The following is a 23909-nucleotide window of genomic DNA, read 5'->3' on the forward strand; positions in this document are numbered from 1 at the left end:
TGTGTATGACAGGAGGAATCCATGATTTTTATCATGGTATCAGAGCATCAGAACCAAACCCAAAGGTTCATGATCTTCTTATGAACGGTAAAGCTTCTTCATCTCCTAGATCTTCTTCTTTCTTCTACAACTCTCTCTTTCTTCTACCTCTTTTCTTACCAATTTCCTCTTTTATTCTTCTTATCGTTCAAGTAACGTGTTCCTCCTTTACGGTTCCTCCTTCATACAAAACCCAACGTATTTCTCTTCTCTCATCTTAGATTCTCTGTTTGCTGATTTCCTGTTCACGTTTCCATATTGTCTCACTGCTGCACGTGTTCTTTTATATTAATAGCTTCAGAAAGTCACGCAAGATCAGATTTGAATCATTTGATCTTTGTGTATTTCAAAGCTTCAATAAGATCACGTCATATTCTTTTGCATCTTGAGGGCACATCCGACTCAGATCTGGAAGTGATCCCAGATCTGTCTTGTTTTCTATCTGTGCAATCTGTTTTGCACTGCTTGCCTATATTCTCTCATATTCTTAAAGAAAATACGTTATTTCCAAGGTAACGTGCCCCTTTGATTGAGTTTTAATTCAGAACAGATTCTCACTGCATAGTTCTGGTTTTCTGCCTCGGGTAAAAAAAAAAAAGGACAGTGGGAGCAAAATTCTCTGATATTAAGTTTTTGTTCTGAATTTTTTTACAATTCAATAGTTACTGAATTTTATTACATCTCTTATTCCCTATTTCTTCTTATTTCTTTTTGGTTTTGATAGAATATGGACTCCTTTCCTCACTCTAAGCTTGGTCTTTCCTGAAACTTTCTTAGTCAACTCATGTCTGAGAAACTGACCAATTCCAATTTCCTAACTTGGAAGCGACAAATCATACCATTTATAAGAAGTCAGGACCTTTTTGGACATTTGGATGGTTCTGTTCCTGTTCCTTCAGAGTTCATATCACAAGAAAAGAATGGTGAGGGAGATCTTTCTATTACCTATGTTAGAAATCCAGAGTATGTATCCTGGATGAAGCGAGATCAGGCGTTGGTCGCCTATATTACTTCTACATTGTCACATGAAGTACTTGTGACAATTTCAGATGACTGCTCCGCACTGCAATTATGACACCGATTGGTTCATACATATTCTCAAGTTTATCAGGCCAGAGTATTATTTTTAAAGAAAGAGTTTCAAATGCTGAGGAAGGACTCCATGACTATCATGGAGTACTTGAACAAAATGAAGATCATTACAAATCAGTTGGTCATCGTGGGATGCGCAGTTAGCGACAAAGATATGGTTCAACCAACTTTGAGTGGACTGGGATCAGATTATCATATGATGGTTACTTATTTATTGTGTCTGCCAGATTTATCTACATTTGAAGATCTTCGTGCCAAGCTTTTACAGTATGAGATGACCTTGAAGGGTTTTTCTGAAGATACTCATACCCAAGTTGGAGCACACGATGTCCTTGCCACAGGAGTTGCCTATGGATGAGGACGTGGTAGGTTTGATTTTCGGGAAAGAGGGGGTCAAGAAAAAAATGGATAAGGAAGTCGTGACATACTACCTACACTCAATATTCCACCCAATGGGCAGAGACAAAGATCAATACCCACCTGTTTTCTATGCAATAAAAGGGGGCATATTAAAGCTAATTGCTGGTTTAATCCTCAAAATAAAGGCAAACAACCAGGGATCAGCAAAGGGCCAGATAAATTGAAGAATAGTGGTGAAGTCAAGGAGTTGTTATTATCTGCTCTAGCTGAATTGAATTTGAAACAAAATGATCAGGGCACTTGGTATGTTGATTATGGTACAGCCACTCATGTCACTGGTGATGCTGGTAAGCTCCTAACTCTTATTCCTTATGCTGGTAGAAATAGTATAGTCACTGAAGATGGGTCTCACCATCGTATTTCTCACATTGGAAACTCTGTCATTCCTATGTCTACTTCTCTTGCTCTTTCAAATGTCATTTATGCTCCAAATATCAAGAAAAATATTGTTTTTGTCTCTAAGCTTGTAGATGACATCAATGCTTCAGTTGAGTTTATTCCTTTTTCTGTTCGTGTCAAGGACCTTCGTACGAGGGAAACGTTCGCTGAAGGAAAACGACAAGGAAATATGTACGTGTTTCAAGAGAATCCTTCCACCTTGAAGCTCACATCATCTTCTTCTTCAGTCCCTCCTGAAAACATTTTAGTCTTTCTGAGTGTAATAAGCCGAATCTTTGGCATGGTCGTCTAGGTCATTGTAGTAGTCATTTTATTGAAAAGCTTGCTTCAAGTAGCCTTATTCCCAAGTCAAGTCTAAGTTTAAATGTCAATGATAAAAAGTGTTCTAGTTGTCTTCAATGTAAGAGTCATGTTCTTCTATTTCATTCTATTAATAAAAGAGCTTCAAAACCTTTTGAAATTATTTATTCTGATGTTGGGGTCCGACCCCAACTCCCTCCATGTCTGGGATTAGATTTTATCTCATTTTTGTTGATAGCTATTCTCGGTATACATGGATTTTCTTTATGAAATGTAAATCTGAAACATTCAAGTTATTTCAGTTTTTTCATTCTTTTGTTCAAAATCAATTCTCTGATAATATCCTTTGTTTCTGTTGAGAGTTATTATCGTGAGGGGTTTATTGAAAACCAGAAAAGTTATCAGGTGGTCTTGTTTATATTTTAACTTTTAATGGTCTCTTTTGTAATTTTCTTTATTGACCCTAATCACTACTTAAGGGCAATTAGGGCTAATCGTGAATAGACTTTTTATCTTTTCTCAAACCAAGTTTTAACATGGTATCAGAGCCTCTCGTTCTTGGGAGAATCTGATGCCTAGGCTGAATTTCTTTCTTCCCTCTCCTCCTAGCCTATATGTAGTCTGTTCAATCTTCCTTCTGATCGAACCCTAGGTTCTTTCCTTTATCTCACGACCAGAGATCTGACTAGTTCTACACAATATGCAGATCTGATTAGACACCCTAGATCGTGTGTTCCTCTTTTGCTCCTTGTTGATGACGCCTCAGTAATATTGATGGTTCGTGGTGCATCAGATCTACCATCATATGGTGATTGCGTGGAGCAGACCTGACATCATGATCGTGTTGCATCAGATCAGCAATCATTCTGTGATTGGGTGGAGCAGATCTGAGATCGTGCAATAACTGGATGTCATGTAGCATGGAGTGTTGATGTTGGATCAGATCTGAATGGTGTGGCTGACTGACTGTTGCTCCTATCAGAGTCGTGTTGATGTGGTAGGCGTTAAATCTGTAGTGCTTGCTGTCGTTGGAATAAGATTTAATCAGATCTGATTAATTTTTTGTTGAAGTTCAGATCTGAAATCAATTTCTGTCATCTGAAATTAATTTTTACAGTGGTGATCAGATTTATTATCTTTCTGGTGACGTCTGTGATATATATATATATATATATAAATATTTATATTGCAAGACAAGGATTTTATTTCAGCTGGAATCTATTTCTTTACTATCAGATTGCTTGTGATTACTTTCTGGTTATTATTATTATCCTGCTCATTGGCTAGCTACTGTCAACAGTGAATACCATGGCTGAAATAAAGTTTAGGGATGGCGAACAAAGGTAGCAGAGTACAAAGCTTTTGCTAATCCCTTCTCTTATGGGTCGTCCGTAAAGCTGGACGACAATAATTATGAAAGGTGGTCGAGGATTTTTATGATGTCTGTGTCAGGACATCGTTGAAAACATATTCTGTTAGAAAAGGAACCAATAGAGAAAACTGGGAAATCTGCCACATGGCAGGAAGATAATGACATTGTTATGTCTTGGATTTTGAACAATGTTCAGACACATATTGCAGACGACTTAATTTACTATTCTACCACAAAGGAAATGTGGGATTCATTACGTGACATGCACTCTCAAGACAAAAATGTCAGTAGAATTTTGCAAGTTGAGCAAGAAACATTTCAGTTGCAGCAGGGTGATCAAAATCTTTCCCAATATTATGCATCAGTTAAATCAGCCTATAAAGGGCTCAACTCTGTTCGTCCTCCCTGCTGCACTAATCATAAAACCCATCAGAAGCTGACTATGGTGGCTCGTTTTCTATCAGGATTATCTCCTGATTACTCAGTAGCCAAGGTGCAAATGCTTATTGGCTCTGAGATCCCTACTCTAGCTGATGCCTATAACCGGTTAAGCCGTCTTGTTGTTACCCTTCCTCCGCCTCATGGGGACTCTCAAACTTCAGCTCTTGTTGTCACTGGTGGACGAGGGCATGGTTTACCTAGTTCTTCCAGAGGCAGAGGTCGTGGAAGAGGCAGTGGAGATCGTAGCAGGCTTTAGTGTACATATTGTGGCAAGCAGGGGCACCTTGAGGATCAGTGTTGGGATAAGAACCCTAGAAGTCGCCCTCAGAGCTCATTATCATTCCCCAAAGCAACAACTCAGGTTGTCTCTTCCATCACTGAACCTGTGCCTACTTCTTCAACCAATATGATTACTCTCAGTCGTGCAGAATATGATTAGCTTCTTTCTCAGAGTTCTGCATCTGTGTCTGCCTCTACTGTAGTGACTGATGTGGCATGCTCTGCGGGTACTCAGGTGGATGATGGGGGTAAGATATGGATTATTGATTCTGGCGCCTCTCAACACTTTTGTGGAGATTCACATAGTTTCTCTACACTGGTTTATACATCTTTCCCTTGTCATGTTAAATTGGCAGATGGTAGATTATCCCCAATGGTGGGGCAAGGAGATGTGCATCTTACCCCTACATTACAGATTCAACATGTTCTCCATGCTCCACCGTTTCCTAAGAATTTATTATTCGTAAGCCAACTTACAAAAGAACTAAATTGTCGAGTTATATTTGACCCGGGTTCTTGTGTATTTCAGGATTTGCTATCTGGGAAGAAGATTGGTGGAGGCCATGAGGAGGGAGGTGTTTACTATCTTACACAACTAGTTGGAGTAGCAACTTCGTGTGTGGAATCGAGTTCTAATTCCTACCAATGGCATCTCAGATTGGGTCATCCTTCTCTTTTCAAGCTTCGAAGAGTCATTCCACTGGTCTCTCCTACAACGTCCTTTCAGTGTGAAGCATGTCAGTTGGGCAAGCATCATCGTAGTTCCTTTTCTTTAAGTCAGAGTTGTTCTAGTCAAAGTCCTTTTGATCTAATTCATGTTGATGTTTGGGGGCCTAGTCGGGTTCCTAATAGGTTTCAGTCCAAGTATTACCTTGTCATTGTTGATGATTACTCTAGAGTGTCTTGGGTCTTTTTAATAAAGGAGAGATCTGAAGTCCTGTGTATTCTCCAATCTTTTATTCTTGAAATAAAGACTCAATTTGGTTCCATTGTTAAAATTGTTCGCACTGATAATGCTCTTGAATTCAAATCTAGCAAACTATTACAAATTTATTGGGATAATGGGATTTGCCCCCAATTTTCATATGCCCATACGTCCTAGCAAAATTGGGTAGCTGAAAGAAAACACCGACACCTTTTGGAAGTAACTCGAACCCTTATGATTCAAACAAACATGCCAGCTTCTTTTTGGGGAGATACCCTTCTTACTTCCTGTTACCTTATTAACAGAATGCCTTCTAGTGCTCTTAATGACCAAATTCCTATCTGATAGCTTTATCTTGATTGTTCTTTGTTCAAAGTTGCTCCTAAGGTATTTGGTTGTGTTTGTTTTGTGCAAAAACTTGGACCTACTAGGGACAAACTAGCTGCACAGGCAACTAAGTGTGTCTTCCTTGGGTATCCAAAAAACCAAAAAGGGTACAAATGTCTTGACCCCATTGCTCGTAAAGAGTATATCAGTACGAATGTCACATTCTTTGAGACCATTCCTTCTCGCTGTCTGCGTCTCGTGTGAATCCTGATATGTCCAAATCTTTTCCCTTACCCATTCCTCCCATTCCTTTGGAGTCAGTTCCTTTGCTGCCTTCATTATGTTCTGATCCATCTTTAACTCAGTTTCATGATCCTTGATTGGTGTATACTCACCGTCAAGCCTCCTTTTGTGACCCTTCATCATCTTCTTCTCCTGCAGTCAGTAATCCTGATCATGTTGATGATTCTATTGCTTATCCTAATGATCGTAGAGCAGATCCTAAGATTGAAAATGATTTGCCCATAGCCCTGAGGAAAGGCACGTGTCAGTGTACTTTGCACCCAATTTCAAAGTTTGTGTCCACAGAAAGGATTGGAAAGAGCATGCAAAACTTTCTATCTGCTTTATCTGCCATCTCCCGTCCTATCAATCACCAACAGGCTTTATTAGATCCTCAATGGAAACAAGCAATGCAAGAAGAAATGGACGCCTTGATTTCTCAAGGGACTTGGGAGCTTGTTGATCCTCCTTTTGATGCAAACATTGTTGGTTGTAAGTGGGTGTACACTATTAAATATCATTTTGATGGCACTTTGGAGAGACACAAAGTTCGTCTAGTTGCCAAAGGCTACACCCAAACATATGAGGTGGACTTCTTTGAGACTTTCTCTCCCGTAGCCAGAATGGGCACTATACGCTTAGTTATTTCTGTGGTTGTTCATCATGGGTGGAGTATGACTCAACTTGATGTGAAGAATGCTTTTCTGTATGGGGATCTATTTGAGACGGTCTACATGCAACAACCGCCTGACTTTGAACGACAGGGGGAGTGTGGCAAAGTGTGCAAATTGAAAAAGGCAATATATGGCCTAAAGCAAAGCCCACGTGCATGGTTTCACAAATTGTTTGAGGTGATGTCTAAATTTGGTTTCCAGAGGTCACCATCAAACCATTCTTTGTTCATAAAGAATAGCTCTAAAGGTTTTGTGATTATGGTTGTTTATGTTGATGATATAATTTTAACGGGAGATAATGAGCAGGAGATTTCAAGCACCAAGGCATATCTACAGAAATACTTTATTACAAAGGATTTGGGTCCTCTCAGATACTTCTTGGGAATCGTAGTAAGAAATAGAGAAGGTATGGTTCTTTCTCAGAGAAAATACGTGCTTGATCTTTTACAGGATACAGGGATGCTTGGTGCAAAACCAACCACTATTCCCATGAATCCTAAACTACTCTTGTATGACGAGCATTGGTAAACTTCTCTATCTTACTGTAACTAGGCCTGACATATCATTTACTGTTGGCAAGTTGAGTCAATTCATGGATAAACCAAGAAAAGTTCATTGGGAGGCATCTATGATGGTTCTTAAATACCTGAAGACATCTCCATGAAAAGGTCTATTGTTTACAAAAGGGGCAAATCTTGATGTGGTTGCGTATACTGATGCTGATTATGCAGGGTCTGTTGATGATAGGAAGTCTACTACAGGGTTCTGTGTTTTTGTTGGTGGCAACTTAGTTTCATGGAGAAGCAAGAAACAAGCTGTAGTAGCAAGATCAAGTGCTGAGTCAGAATATAGAGCCATGGCACAAACTGCTGCTGAAATGATTTGGATAAAATCTATGCTTACCGGATTGGGCATAAAGGTTTCTCTACCTATGAAGATGATGTGTGATAACAAGGCAGCCACGTATATTGCTAATAATCCTGTATTTCATGAGAGGACTAAGCATATTGAGATAGATTGCCATTATATTCGGGATATGGTTCAAGTGGGAAATATATCAACTGTTTATGTTTCTTCAGAAGATCAAGTAGCAAATGTTTTTACCAAACCTCTTCCTATCGCAGAATTCTCAAAGTGTTGTAACAAGCTGAGCATGATTGACATCTATGCTCCAGCTTGAGGGGGAGTGTTGAGAGTTATTATCGTGAGGGGTTTATTGGAAATCAGAAAAGTTATCAGGTGGTCTTGTTTATATTTTAACTTTTAATGGTCTCTTTTGTAATTTTCTTTATTGACCCTAATCACTAGTTAAGGGTGATTAGGGCTAATCATGAATAAACTTTTTATCTTTTCTCAAACCAAGTTGCAACAGTTTCCAATGTGATGGAGGGGTGAATTCTACTCAAATGACTATTAATTTTCTCCAGACAAATGGAATACGTAGACAGGTGTCTTGCCCTCATACACCTCAACAGAATAGGATTGCTGAACGAAAGCATTGCCATATTGTTGAGAGTGCAATGAGCACGATGCATGATAGTAACCTTCCAATTACCTTATGGGCAAAGGCTTTTCATTCAGCAGTTCATATCATAAACCGATTGCCCATGAATATCCTGGAAAACAAATCACTCTACTTTTCTTTATATGGTGTGCATTCAAATTATCATGATTTGCGAGTATTCGGGTGTGTATGTTATGTTCATGTTGACAGTTCAATGCGACACAAGTTTCAGGATAAGGCCTTGAAGTGCAGATTTGTTGGGTATGTTGATGATCATAAAGGGTACAGATGTTATGATCCCGTGAGCAAGCGTATCAAAATATCCAGGAATGTTGTATTTGATGAATTGAATTTTGACTACAATGTTAACACTCTTCCTGAAATTGAAGTTTATCACCCCTGGTTGAACTCTGATCTCTTTTCTAGTGTTGGTGATGTTTGTCCTTCAGAATGTAATCAAAGAGTTGAAGGCAACATGTCTGATCCTATATAAAGGACTCAGGAAAGTGTCATTTCAGATCCACTCTTGCCTCCCGAAAGGTATAAAGGCATTGTTTACTCTCGACATGAGAAGGAGATTCTCCCCAATTCTGATCAGGAGATGCATTCTTCTTCTGTTTTTACTCCATCATCCGTTCCCAAAAGATCCACTCGACCCCGACATCCTATTGATCGATGGGTAAGTTATGAGAATTTCACTATGGATTTCCAACTCTTCTTAACCTCTTTAGGTAAGGAAGATCAACCTGCCACGTTTTATCAAGCAGCAAATTCTAAGCGATGGATTGAAGCTATGAATGAAGAAATGGAGGCTCTTTATGAATGTGGCACTTGGGAGATTGCTCCCAGACCACATGATCGAAATGTGGTTGGGTCCAAGTGGGTGTATAAAATAAAGTATAAGCCAGACAGTACTATTGAGCGCTACATGGCTAGACTAGTTGCCAAGGGATTCACCCAGGAGCAAGGACAAGACTATGATGAAACCTTCGGTCCGGTTGTGAAAATGGGCACTATTCGAATCATACTATCATTGGCTATTGAGCATCAGTGGATTATCAGTCAACTGGATGTAAAAAATGCATTCCTACATGGAACTCTAAAGGAGGAAGTGTACATGGAGCAGCCCACTGGGTATGCAGAAGGAAACTCTAAAGAATATGTGTGTAGATTAAAGAGAGCTATATATGGTTTGAAGCAAGCTTCTCGATCTTGGTTTGACAGTTTTTCTCTTGAAATAGAGAAATATGGTTTTAGTCGATCTCTTCTTGATCATTCTCTTTTCATATTCAAATGTAAAGACACAGTTACCTTGTTATTGATATATGTAGATGACATCATCATTACAGGTAACTCTAATGAACATATTGAGCAGGTCAAAGAACTCCTGAATCACAGGTTCAAGATGAAGGACCTTGGTAAACTACGATATTTCCTTGGAGTAGAAGTTGACAGAACTATTGAAGGCATGACACTTACCCAACATAAATATACTATTGATATTCTAAGCAAGGCAGGTATGAAAGATTGCAAGCCTCTAAGCACGCCCTGTATACTTCATCAGAAACTCAATTCTCAAGATGGAGATTTGTATGAGGATCCTACAAGATATCGCAGGATAGTAGGGATGCTTCAATATCTCACCTTTACTCGCCCTGATATTGTCTATTCAATCAATCAGGTATCTCAGTTCATGCATGAACCGCGTATTGGACATATGAAAGCTGTTAAACGTATTCTCTGATATTTGAAGGGAACTATTGGGGATGGTCTTTTGTACATAAAGAGTATGAATGAACATCATATGCATGAACTTCTTGTTTACACGGATGCAGATTGGGCAGGAGATCCGGATGAGCGTAGGTCAGTCACGATATTGTATTTTTGTTGGTCTAAATCTTGTCTCGTGGAGCAGTAGGAAACAAAGGGCTATTGCCAGGTCGAGCACAAAAGCTAAATACAGATCAACGACAGCTGCTACAGTTGAAGTAACATGGATCAGACATCTGTTGACAGAAATAGGAGAATCGACATCTAAATGTATTCTCTTATGTGACAATCAAAGTGCCATCAACATGTCATTTAATCCTATCCACCACAGTCGTGCCAAGCATATTGAAATTGATCAACATTTTCTGAGACAGAAAGTTGAAGAGAAGGAAATTGAACCAGAATTTGTTCGGACTGCTGATCAAGTTGTTGACTTGTTTACCAAAGGGCTTGTCAAAGACAAATTTTGGATATTGAAAGGAAAGTTGTTCATGGTTCAAAACCATGTACAACTTGAGGGAGGATGAAAAGCAGTCACCATTCACGACTGGGTTTGGATCATCCAAACCCAATTCACGTTTATTTAAATTACACATTTAAGCACATGTTCATTAAGTTCATTAATGGCATATTGTAAATTCCTCTTGTTGTGTAATGGGTATTTTCGTACCCTAGTAATTGTAACATCCTATATCTAATGAGAAGGCAATACTGCAGCCTCTGATAAAAGAGGATTCTGCAGCTTTCAACAGCTCTCACGTGTTTTCCCTTCAACTTGTGCTCAACCTTGTGTATGACAGGAGGAATCTATGATTTCTATCAAATATGCCCTTTTTTATTACATAGGAAGAAAGTAGGAATGGTCTTTTGGCCTTGTTGATTGGAAGATATATTGGGCATTGGGAGCAACCCACGAACGCCAAAACCATTTCTTCCTTGTCCTCCCCTTCCTCGAAAGGAACTTTCTCCTCTTCCTCTGCCATAAGTCAGCCCCGTGACCAGCACTTCTTGAGTCCCTGACTGCACATAGGTGTCCTCAGAAAATCCCTTCAGGGTCATCTCATACTGCAACAACTTTGCACGAAGATCTTTAAATTTTGGAAGCTCTGGGAGACACAACCGGGACGTTGCCAGGACATGATAATCCAGCCCTAACCTACTTAAGATTTGCTGCACTTTGTCTTTATCACTGACTGCACATCCCACAATAGCCAGCTGATCCGTGATGCTTTTCATTTTATTCAAGTACTTCATAACGGACATCGAATCTTTCTTCAACATTTGAAATTATCGCTTAAGAAACATGACTCTCGCCTCGGAGATCTGCGAATATGTCTGAACTAGCTTGTCCCACAGCTCCTTGGCTGAACAATCATCAGGAATAACCACAAGGACTTCTTGTGAGAGCGTAGAGCTGATGTATGCCACTAATGCTAGATCTCTTTTCATCCAAGCAATATAATATGGATTTCTGAGAAGAACAGTAGAGGACGCCCCTTTATCGTCTTTCTTTTCCTGCGAAATGAACTTTGGAGGGGGTGGGATTGATCCATCCAGATGACTAGAGAGATCTTGACTCCTTATAAAAGGAATAATCTGTCTTTTCCAGGTCAAGAAATTGAAATTATTTAGTTTTTCAGAGACTAATTGACTAAGGAAGTTAGAGGAAAAACCTGACTGCGGAGAAGATGAATCCATTCGAAAGGATATAGGAAAGAAAGAAAAATTCTGGACCAAAATTTAGTTCACGAAGAAATCAATCACTCCAATATTGTCCTTTTTTTTTGCTGGAAAATATGACAGATATATTATATTCGAGCGTGATCAGAAAACATTAAAAGTCTGATCAAAACTGAATATACCAATGCAAAATCGGTCCTAGATTAAATAAAAGTTCCTTGTTGAATAGAGAAAATGACGTGAAACAAGAATATGAAGATTTCAAGACAAGCGATTTTGCAGTTTGAAACAACACAAATATTGAGTGTGGAGAACGAAATATTCGGATCAATAGCAGAAGACCAACCAACGTCACTTCATGTCGAGAAACCGAAAAGGAATGACAACCTTTTCAAATTAACGAAAAAGAAAAAGAGAGTGTTTCAGAAAATCAAGAAGGAAAGCCGATTCTAAAACTTTTAGAGAGGAAAGAAATACGATCCTAAAGAAAAGGATCAGATCTGAAGAAGAAAAGAAGAAGAGATGTTGATGTTCTTACCAAAACCAGGGAAAAGAGAAAAGACACAGAAATCAGGGATTGAATAGAAGACGTATTTTCTTGACTTGGAATCTCAGATCATCTCCTTGGACATTCCTTTTGGAAAAACAATCTCAGGCCCAGTTTTAACACCGTTCTGATACCATGTTAAAATATTAACTCCACGTTCACCTGAGCAGGGAAGAAGAACAATATAGATAAAGGGGCTGCAGGAAATCACGTCTGAATTGAATTCAGCGTATTTCATTGTATTCAGTTATATGTATTAAGATGATACAAAATTTTAGGGTACAAAAATACCCTCTAATAAAAAACAGAATTACAACATTGTGTATTTGGATCCGGATCCGATCCAGTACAAAAGTCGGGTCTGGTCCTGCGCAGACCCGACTTGGGTCCAAGACCCAAAAACGACTTCTTTTCACTGATAAGCCACTAAGGGCTAGAAGGCAACACTCGAGCACATACAAGCCACTAAAGGGCCAAAGTCACAAAGTAAAAAATATAATTTTATTAATCCACAAAATGCTCAAGAGAAGCATAATGGAGAGAAGGGTTTTATATACAAAATATAGAGAAGAGGGAATGAGAGCTAGCTAGGTGGACCAAAATACCCCCTTATAAAAGGAGTAAATTGCAAAAAAGAAAAATACAAAATAAAAATAAATAAAAATACATTTTAACTTAAAATACATTCTAAATAAACCACTCTATATATATATATATTTAACATATATATTATCAACAAAACTTGAAACGCACAGAAAGGGATAGTGCCCTCTTTCAAAACCTCAATTTTCATGGTTGGAGTTGGAGATTTGGTAGCTAGAATATCCTTCTCAATCATTTGCATAACCAATGAAACTGCACTGAAACATGGAAGTACAATATTTCTTCAATCTTATCGCATGTAATGATCAAAGTATGTAGGACTGTTACTAATCATATGCTTTCTAGGACTGGAATCTTGACTTCTTTTACCTTAGCTTGTTAAATGGGATTTGGTGCTTCCTCCATATTTTTAGTAAGCAACAGGCATTGAACACATTGTAATCCGGGTCATCTGCTAAAGGTTTTAATTTTCTTCCATATTTGTTTTGTTATATAGTCTCTTATTTCTTAGTATCTATCACTGGTTTTTATTACTTATGCAAAGTGTGTATAGCTCCTTGCCCAACAAGTTAATAATACATGATTGTTCACTTGTTAGTTCGTTCATTGTTTTCCTATATATTATTCTTAATGCTTAATATATGCAAATTATTTGGCTGTATTACCTTCAGGTTGTTTCTTTCTTTCCTTGCCCTTGAGTTGCTTAGATATTCTTATGTCACCCAAACTACATGTGATAAAGATGTATTAAATTGAATGTTAATTACTGTTCAGTATATTTTTGCTATTAATATACTTGTTATGTCAGCCTTGCTGAACAGCTTGAATCAATCCAGCCATCTTTGGATGGAGCATCCTTAACAGCTCTCACAGTTTTCTTAGAGTCAAAGAAGGTAAATGCCTGAGTAACAGCTTTATTTTTCATACCATAGATTGAATGTTTTGTTTAAGATTACCAAGAATATATGCAGTAGTACATTGGATAATAAACTGTGAAAAGAAAGCAATGACAATTGTATTTTGGAGATTATATAGATGTATTGGATGAAAACCACCACCATCGCCACCAATCATAACCCGTCGAACACTCAAACCATGAAATTGGCATACCATAAAGACCTTCATTCAACATTTTTCATTTTTTTCAGTTTGTTAACCAAGGAATTATTTCATATGTATTATTGAAAGTCTGCACCAATCATTACATTTTAGGGATGCTACGAATCTTATTTCAGAGCATAAATTGTTAAAATGTAAAACTGTACATATATATATATAATAATAATAATAATAGTATTATATATATATATATATATATATAAATACAATTTTCATTTCTGTAATTTTTTTCCTTTATTTTTATTTTTTGTCTTTATGTCATCTAGTTCAGTTTGAACTAGAATGACGGTTGCTAGTCAAGTCCTGTCCAGACTTTACTAGCAATAGAGCTGTTGGACTGACACAGTCCAACAACTCTTAATAGTTGAGTCCTCTTTCAGCTGTGTATATAAAGGGGTGCAGCCCCTCTTGTATTTTATTCCAATGCTTCTTAAGTAATTGGTTTTTCATATCAATAAAGAATACATTTTTATTTTGTTTCCAGTTATACCCTTTTTAAGTGTCATTCTTGACACTTGCCCTTGTGAATCTAAGCTCGTGTTTCGAAGATCCCCATTTCATTTCATGGTATCAGAGCCGCGGAAGTACTAAATCTTGAGGAAAAGCTGCCTTGGTTTCCGTGCCCATTTGCAAAAGTGTTCGCCACTTGAAGAGAAGTGTTTTATCACTTCGTTGGGGAAGATTTCACATCTTGTTGTATTGTTTTTTTCTTCTTTCTTTTTCATTTTCCTTCTTGTTTCTCTTCTATCCCTATTCTTTCTCTCCTTGTAATCGATGGATGACAATGATAAAGTCACCATCATGCCTATGAAACTAAGCGATACGAACTATGGAACATGGGCTTCAATCATGAAGCACCATATATGGGGAAAAGGCCTGTGGGGGATTGTGGATGGTTCCGATTCGGAACCTAAGCTATCTCTTACTAAAAAGGAGGGAGATAAAGAGGTCCCTCTATCGGAAGAAGAGAAAATCAAGGCTATTGCCTCATACGAGAAGAAATGGAAAGAATGGAGAATATCTCATGCGAAGATAATGTCATGGCTTATCAATAGCATTGACATTAAAAAATGCTCAAGTCTTGCCAAATTTGATCATGCCGATAAGGCATGGGAATACCTTAAGAATATGTATTCCCTTAAAGATATTGCACACGTGTGCAACCTCCAAGAAAAAGTTCGAATGATGACACAAGGAGACAAAACTATTCGTGAATATTACAATGGGTTGTCCGAACTTTGGGAAGAACTTTCCCTTTTAGAACCAAAGTGGCATTGTGCCGAAGACTTCGAGCTTCGTCAGAAACAACTCAATGCTGAACATTTTTACCAGTTTATCACTGGATTAAGGCCGGAATTTGAAACCACTAAATCGACTCTACTTCACCGAGGAAAAATTCCTTCTATTGTTGAAACTATTGAAGAGTTAACAATGGAAGAAAATCGTCTCCGGAAAAGTTCTTTAAAAATTGAAGATGATTCCGTTTTAGCCGTGTCTAGACCAAGGAATCATGTTCGATCATATAGGCCTCCTCACTTTAACCGACAAAATGGTGACTATGATAAGAAGAAAGTTATTTGTCATCACTGTCATGAATCGGGACACTACAGGCCATAATATCCCAAACTTAAGGAGCTGAGAGAAAAAATAGCTGCAATTGCTGGATCAGAGCCTAAAGATCAGGATGCACCAGTTTCCCTGGCCCAACTAATGGAGATTCTTCAGCCTCTCATCAAAGGTGCCTCTTTCTCATCTGAAGCTTCAACCGGCGCAGCAGCCTCATCTTTTTCTGATCTAGGTAAAATTTCTTGGCTCCTTGACTCTGGTGCATCTTTTCATATGACCTCAAATAATCAAAGTCTATCCAAATGTGTTAGAAATAAAACAAGTGTGTCAAAGGTCTTTACTGCTGATGGGACTTCTCTTGAAATAGAAGGAATAAGAAATTTTGAAAAAATTTATAAAACAAAGAAATTTTCTATTTCAGAAATTAGACATGTTCCCAAATTAAATTTAAATCTTTTATCTGTATCTCAAATTTCTGATTATGGGTGTAATATTTCTTTTTCTTCTCATGGTTGTTGGGTATAGGATCGCTAGTCAGGCAAGCTGATTGGGGAAGGCCATAGAGAAGGAGGACTCTATTACATGTTTTTTTTGGAAATGCCGAAGAAAGTTTTTTGTTATAATATTCAAAAAATAGAGTTGGAACTGTGGCATAAGAGACTTGGTCACCCACATATAGCCAAAATCCAACATTTTCCAAATCTAGGGAAATTTTGTAACTCTGAATCATTTGATTGCAAAGGTTGTATTCTCGGCAAAATGAAAAGATTACCATTTCAGAACAGAACCTTTTTCTCTTCAAGACCACTTGAATTAATACACTCGAATGTTTGGGGTCCTGCACTAGTAATTTCTAAAGAAGGATTTGTTTACTATGTTATTTTTGTCGATGATTTCTCCCGATATACGTGGATGTACTTTCTCAAACATAAGTCTGAAGTATTTTCATACTTTCAAACTTTTCATAATATGGTTAAAAACAAGTTTCAAAATGATATTACTATTTTTTGCACAAATTCAGGGGGAGAGTTTTTATCCACAAATTTTCAAAATTATCTTAAATTGCATGGCATATCTTGTCCTTATACACCTCAACAAAATGGACTGGCAAAACGAAAACATCGTCATGTTATAGAAACCACTAGGACTTTATTAATAGCAAATCAAGTCCCGAAAGACTTTTGGGCAGAAGCTGCCTTAACTGCCACCTATCTCATTAATTGGATCCCATCTTCTTCGTTATAAAATATCACTCCCATTGAAAAACTTATGAACATTTTATGAGATTTCGTATGGGTGTATGTGTGGTTCAACTTTCACAGGAAAGTAGAGAGAGAGAGGAGGAGATGCACAATTGGCTGGGCACACACAGGCTCGACCTCCAAACCCTAAGCTTTATAAAAAAGAAACAGATATACAATGAGCCTTTTAATATCAGAGGTATTACAAGAATGCCATTAATGAAACTGTATTGTGCATGTGTTTCATTTAACATGTGTATGGATCTGGATCCAGATCCATACGCAAACTATATTTTAACACCCTCCCTCAAGTTGTACATGATTTTGGAGCATATACAACTTGCTCTTCAATGGCCAAAATTGACGTCCTGTTAACCCCTTGGTAAACAGGTCTGCCACTTGATCTTTTGTTCGAACATGACGTAGTTCTATCTCCTTCATCTCGACTTTCTGCCGTATAAAATGTTGATCAATCTCAATGTGCTTCATTCTGCTATGCTGGATAGGATTACATGCAATGTTTATTGCGCTTTGATTGTCACATAGAAGAAATGATCGAATAATTGTCTCCCCAAGATCACTCAATAAGTGTCTAATCCATGTAGCTTCTGCCGTGCCTGCAACCATCGATCTGTATTCAGCCTCTGTACTCGATCGTGCCACTGCCTTTTGTTTTCTGCTGCTCCAGGACACTAAATTGTGTCCAATATATACACAATATCCAGAGACAGATCGTCTCTCATCTGTATCCCCTGCCCAATCTGCGTCTGTATAAGTGATGAGTTCATATCCTCTATGCAGATTATCGTTCTTGCGATAAACAAGTCTGTCTCCTATAGTTCCTTTTAAATAGCGTAGAATGCGCTTCACAGCTTCCATATGACCCTCCGTTGGAGCATGCATAAACTGTGATACCTGATTGACAGCATAAACTATATCAGGTCTGGTAAAGGTCAAGTACTGTAACATCCCCACGAGACTTTTATACGTTGTAGGGTTGACACAAAGATGACCATCTTCAGAGTGCTGACTAGTTTGCAATTCGTCATTCCAGCTCTTTCCAGAAGGTCAAGAGTGTATTTTTGTTGCATGAGTGTCAATGTGTCTTGTTGTCTGTCAACTTCCACACCAAGAAAGTACCGCAACTCCCCTAAATCTTTCATCTTGAAAGTTTTCATTAAAAACTGTTTCACGTCTTGCACATGATTATCTGAGCTCCCAGTGATCACAATGTCATCAACATATATAAGAAGAAGTATAACAATGTCTGCCTTTTGGTAAATAAAGAGTGAGTGATCCAGAGAGCATCTTCTAAAACCATAACTCTGAATTTGCATAGAGAAACTTTCAAACCAGGAACGGGACGCCTGTTTCAACCCATATAGAGATTTCCTTAGTTTGCACACCCAGACAGTAGGATCCTTCTCGGCATAGTCTCTCTCTAAAAGAGCAGAAAAAAACCCATTTAGCACATACCCATTAGTCTCTCTCTCTCTCTCTCTCTCTCTCTCTCTATATATATATATATATATAGAGAGAGAGAGAGAGAGAGAGTATATAGAGAGAGAGAATGAGCAGTGTAACATTGAACATTGTTTTTATCGTACCCCATCGAACACTGTTTCAGATTCACCCGCCTCCCCCTCCCCGATGCCACCCTCATCCCCAACCACACCCTCTGCCTCCCACCCTCCTCCGCCACCACTTCCCCGACCGCCGACGTCGTCCCATTCCCGGGCCACCCACGTCGGCACCAAGGCCCTCCTCGAGGGAAGCCACATCGTTCTGCCTCGCTCGACGCTACCCTCATCCCCAACGACACCCTCTGCCATCTCCGGCGAGACCCTCAAGATTATCGACGTCCTTTGACCACCAACATCGTCCCACCCCCAAGACGCTTGCACCGGCACCAAGGCCCTCCTCACGCTCTGCCTCACCCGACACCACCCTCATCCCCAACCACACTCTCTGCCTCCCACCCTCTTCCACCACCACACACCCGAGATCCGCGCAGGTGCGGCCATCCTCATCAAGAACCTCATTGACTCCCCAAAGTCTCACTTTGCCCTCGGTGAGACCCTCGAGATCGGCGGCGGCATTGTCAATGTCGTCCCACCCCCAGGCCGCTCACACCGGCAACAAAGACCTAGCGCTCTACCTCGCCCGACCAAACCGCAACCTCGCTGCCGTCGATGGCCGCATTGTGAATAAAATCGGACGGTCACGGTCTGTTCAATGGGCAATAAAAACAATGTTCGACATTACATTGCTCTCTCTCTCTCTCTCTATGTATATATATATAGAGAGAGAGAGAGGGAAGGGGACTGTCAAACCAAAAGAAGATCCAAAATCTACAGCCAATGACGATCGGATGGCTCCCCTTCTCCAATGCTTGAGCATCTCATCAATTGAATCTCATATATTTGTTCTTCATAATTTATTTAGTAAGAAATATGCTTTACACGAAGACTTTACGTCGACATATAGACACGTTTTTCGAAATGTGAAAAATCGATGCCTCACAATTTATTTAAAACTTTACAATACAAAACATTGTGGGCCATTGATTTTTAGTGCTTTAAAAAATGCATCTAAACACCAAAAATTCATAATCCAAAACATGCACAACACATTTATGGGGTCGGAACTACGAAAAAATACTAAAAGAGCAGAAAAACTCCATTTAGCACGTACCCATTAGTCTCTCTCTCTCTCTCTCTCTCTATATATATATATATATATATATATATATATATATAGAGAGAGAGAGAGAGAGAGAGAGAGAATGAACAGTATAACATTGAACATTGTTTTAATCGTACCCATCCGAACACTGTTTCAGATTCACCCGCCTCCCCCTCCTCGATGCCACCCTCATCCCCAACCACACCCTCTGCATCCCACCCTCCTCCGCCACCACTTCCCAGACCGCCGACATCGTCCCATTCCCGGGCCACCCACGTCGGCACCAAGGCCCTCCTCGAGGGAAGCCCCATCGTTTCTGCCTCGCTCGACGCTACCCTCATCCCCAACGACACCCTCTGCCATCTCCGACGAGACCCTCAAGATTGTCAACGTCCTTTGACCGCCAACATCGTCCCACCCCCAAGACGCTTGCACCGGCACCAAGGCCCTCCTCACGCTCTGCCTCACCCTATCAGATTTGATTGCATATCAGATTTGATTTCGTATGTACCTGGTTCAGCTTCCACAATGGCGGGAGAGAGAGAGAGAGAGAGAGGAATGCACAATGGCTGGGGCGGCACTCGAATAGCTCGACCTCCAAAACCCTAAACATTTTAAAGAAAAACATATACAATGATATTACAAGAATGCCATTAATGAGGTTATATTGAGCATGTATTTTCATTTAACATGCGTATGGATCTGGATCCAGATCCATACGCAAGTTGTATTTTAACACCCTCCCTCAAGTTGTACGTGATTTTGGAGCATGTACAACTTGCTCTTCAATAGCCAAAATTGACGTCCTGTTAATCCCTTGGTAAACAGGTCTGCCACTTGATCTTCTGTTCGAACATGACATAGTTCTATCTCCTTCATCTCGACTTTCTGCCGTATAAAATGTTGATCAATCTCAATGTGCTTCGTTCTGCTATGCTGGATAGGATTACATGCAATGTTTATTGCGCTTTGATTGTCACATAAAAGAAATGATCGAATAATTGTCTCCCCAAGATCACTCAATAAGTGTCTAATCCATGTGGCTTCTGCCGTGCCTGCAGCTATCGATCTGTATTCAGCCTCTGTACTCGATCGTGCCACTGCCTTTTGTTTTCTACTGCTCCAGGACACTAAATTGTGCCCAATATATACACAATATCTAGAGACAGATCGTCTCTCATCTGGATCCCCTGCCCAATCTGCGTCTCTATAAGTGATGAGTTCATGTCCTCTATGCAGATTATCGTTCTTGCGATAAACAAGTATGTCTCCTATAGTTCCTTTTAAATAGCGTAGAATGCGCTTCACAGCTTCCATATGACCCTCCGTTGGAGCATGCATAAACTGGGATACCTGATTGACAGCATAAACTATATCAGGTCTGGTAAAGGTCAAGTACTGTAACATCCCCACGAGACTTCTATACATTGTAGGGTTGACACAAAGATGACCATCTTGAGAGCTCAGCCTTTGATGTAATACACTAGGAGTGCTGACTGGTTTGCAATTTGTCATCCTGGCTCTTTCCAGAAGGTCAAGAGTGTATTTTTGTTGCATGAGTGTCAATGTGTCTTGTTGTCTGTCAACTTCCACACCAAGAAAGTACCGCAACTCCCCTAAATCTTTCATCTTGAAAGTTTTCATTAAAAATTGTTTCACGTCTTGCACATGATTATCTGAGCTCCCAGTGATCACAATGTCATCAACATATATAAGAAGAAGTATAACAATGTCTGCCTTTTGGTAAATAAAGAGTGAGTGATCCAGAGAGCATCTTCTAAAACCATAACTCTGAATTTGCATAGAGAAACTTTCAAACCAGGAACGGGACGCCTGTTTCAACCCATACAGAGATTTCCTTAGTTTGCACACCCAGACAGTAGGATCCTTCTCGGCATAGCCAGGTGGTTGCTCCATATACACTTCTTCCTTTAAAGTTCCATGCAAAAATGCATTTTTAACATCCATCTGGCTAAGGCTCCAACCTTGATCGACTGCTAGGGATATGATGATACGAATAGTACCCATTTTGACTACCGGACTAAAAGTTTCATCGTAGTGTTCACCATATTGTTGTGTGAATCCTCGAGCAACAAGTCACGCCTTATATCTGTCAATACTTCCTTCAGGCTTATACTTTATTTTATAAACCCATTTTGAGCCAACTACATTCTTTCCTTCTGGCCGAGGGACTATTTCCCAAGTCTGGCATTCATGAAGAGCTTCCATTTCTTCATTCATAGCTTCAGTCCAATGACAGGATTGAAGAGCTTGATTAAAACAAGTGGGTTCATCCTGTTTTGTGTGCTTAGACATAAACAACTGGAAATCAAGGGAGAAGGTCTCATAACTCACCATCGTTGAATAGGATGCTTAATGCGTGACGACCTTTGAGCCGAATCATTGGCGATGCTTTCCACATTCCTCGGCTCTGTATTTTTGTCCCGTCTAGTGTATATTTGTCCAGAGAAACGTTCTACTGGGGGTGGCTCAACTGGAGATAATTCAACATGCATCTGTGAGTCATTCAACTCCCTACTCAAGCCGAAGGAAGGACAATTTGTTTGACATGTTTCTCCTGTATTAGCAAAAAGATCTGCGCTCATCCATGGATCATATACTTCTAATTCTCGAGGTAGCAACGCTGCAGAGTCATTGGCCTGAAAATTTTGTTCGTCAAAAACAACATTTCTGGAGGTCCTAATACGTTTTGTAGTAGGGTCATAGCATCAATAACCTTTGTATTCATCTGCATACCCAACAAATCTGCACTTGACAGCCTTGTCCTGAAACTTATTTCGCAGAGATGAATCAATATGTACATAACATACACAACCAAAAACACGCAACTCATCGTAAGAGGGATGTTGCCCAAATAAAATATAATAGGGAGATTTCCGATCCAAAAGTGCCATAGGAAGACGATTTATTATATGAACAGATGTGTGAAAAACTTCTGTCCAGAGACTAACAGGCACATTGCTATCATTTAACATGCTCATCGCGTTCTAGACAATATGCATGTGTTTCCTCTCCGCAACCCCATTTTGTTGAGGGCAAGAAACCTGTCGACTTCTTCCTTTATCCCGAAGAAAGGCAATAAACTCGTTCGATGAATACTCTCCTCCACCATCACATTGTAAATGCACAATATCACAAGCAAACTTTGTTTTGACCATCGAATGAAATTCTCGAAATATTTGAAAACTTCATGCTTGTGTTTTAAGAAATATATCAAAGTATAACATGAATAAGAATCAATAAAGACAACATAGTAACGACTGCCAGAAAGAAAAGGAATAGGTGCGGGTCCCCAAACATCGGAACAAATAATCTCAAATGGCTTTGAAGCTCTTTTATTTATAATATGAAAAGGAAGAACATGGCTTTTGCAGAGTTTGCATGAAGAACATTTATTATTATTATTATAAAAAAATGAACATAAACTAGACTCTGGAAGGAGACCATTGGATACAAGTTTTTCAACGAAACCCTGACTACAATGTCCCAAACGACTATGCCAAATATCTGGCTTATTACAATGAGATGAATTAAAAACTTCCAATGAAGGGAAAAACAAAGACTCTGAAGGCGAAGACACTGAAGAATGCTTGGACGACTTCAACTGGAGGACTGGGACTGAAGGCGAAGACACTGAAGGAATCTCCTTGAAGACGTACATGTTTCCTTGTCGCTCCCCCTTAGCGAACGTCTTCTTCGTTCGTAGATCCTTAACATAAACAAAAGAAGGAGTAAATTCGATGGAAGAATTCATATCGTCAACAAGTTTAGCTACAAAAACAATGTTCTTTTTAATATTAGGAGCAAGAAGGATATTGGACAAGTGAAGTGAGGACTTTGACACAGAGATATGTGCACTGCCAGTATGACTAATGGAGTGATAAGTTCCATCTCCCGTAACTATACTACCTTTTTCAAAATAAGGCAATAAGTGAGATAACTTACCCGCATTACCCGTAACATGTGTGGCGGCACCTGAATCAACATACCATTCGCCTTGTTCATTTTGCTTGATCGTCATCTGTGACAATGCTGATAACAAAAGTTGTTGCACATCTGTGGATGGCACTTTTGTGTCCACAGCAGTAGCTGATTCATTCTCAATTTTGTTTATTTTTCCTCTATTTTGTAGATTGAACCAACAATCAGCTTTCACATGTCCTCTTTTGTTACATAAGAAACAAGTGGGCACTCTCCTCTGATTCCCTGTATTAAAAACCCCTGAAATATTAGGTGTAGGCAAGATACCACGTCCTCCCTGCCCAAAACGTCCGCGGCCTCTGCCTCCTTATGCCCTCCATTCCCTCGTCCAAAACCAACAGAAGTGTCCATGGCCAAAACTGAATGAGGACGAGCTGATTCATTTCCTTCTGCCCTTTGCTTCATAATCATCTCATGCTAGAGAAGTTTCGCTTGGAGGTCGTCAAAAGTGGGCAAGTGAGGAAGGCATGATAAAGCTGTGGTAAACATGTCAAAATCAGGACCCAATCCATTGAGAAGTTGTTGAACTTTATCTTTATCTGCAATAGCACTTCCAACAACAGCCAATTGATCAGTAATATTCTTCAAGCGGCCTATGTATTCCATGACTATCATGGAGCCTTTCTTCAAACTTTGAAATTC

General features: G+C 39.4%; 1 protein-coding gene across 3 annotated transcripts in view; it reads left to right on the forward strand.

Moving 5' to 3' along the window:
- The window catches only part of LOC149811594 (phosphoglucan, water dikinase, chloroplastic-like), an 84764-nt gene that overhangs the window by 37248 nt on the left and 23607 nt on the right, over positions 1-23909 (forward strand). For all 3 annotated transcript variants that reach the window (XM_089993382.1, XM_089993384.1, XM_089993383.1), the window contains exon 7: positions 13463-13547. In XM_089993382.1, coding sequence (XP_089849508.1) covers positions 13463-13547 — 85 coding nt within the window. The remainder of the gene's footprint in view (positions 1-13462; positions 13548-23909) is intronic.

This window comes from Nuphar pumila, chromosome 17 (assembly GCF_984573655.1).
Source record: "Nuphar pumila chromosome 17, dmNupPumi1.hap1.1, whole genome shotgun sequence".
Taxonomy (NCBI): Eukaryota; Viridiplantae; Streptophyta; class Magnoliopsida; order Nymphaeales; family Nymphaeaceae; genus Nuphar; species Nuphar pumila.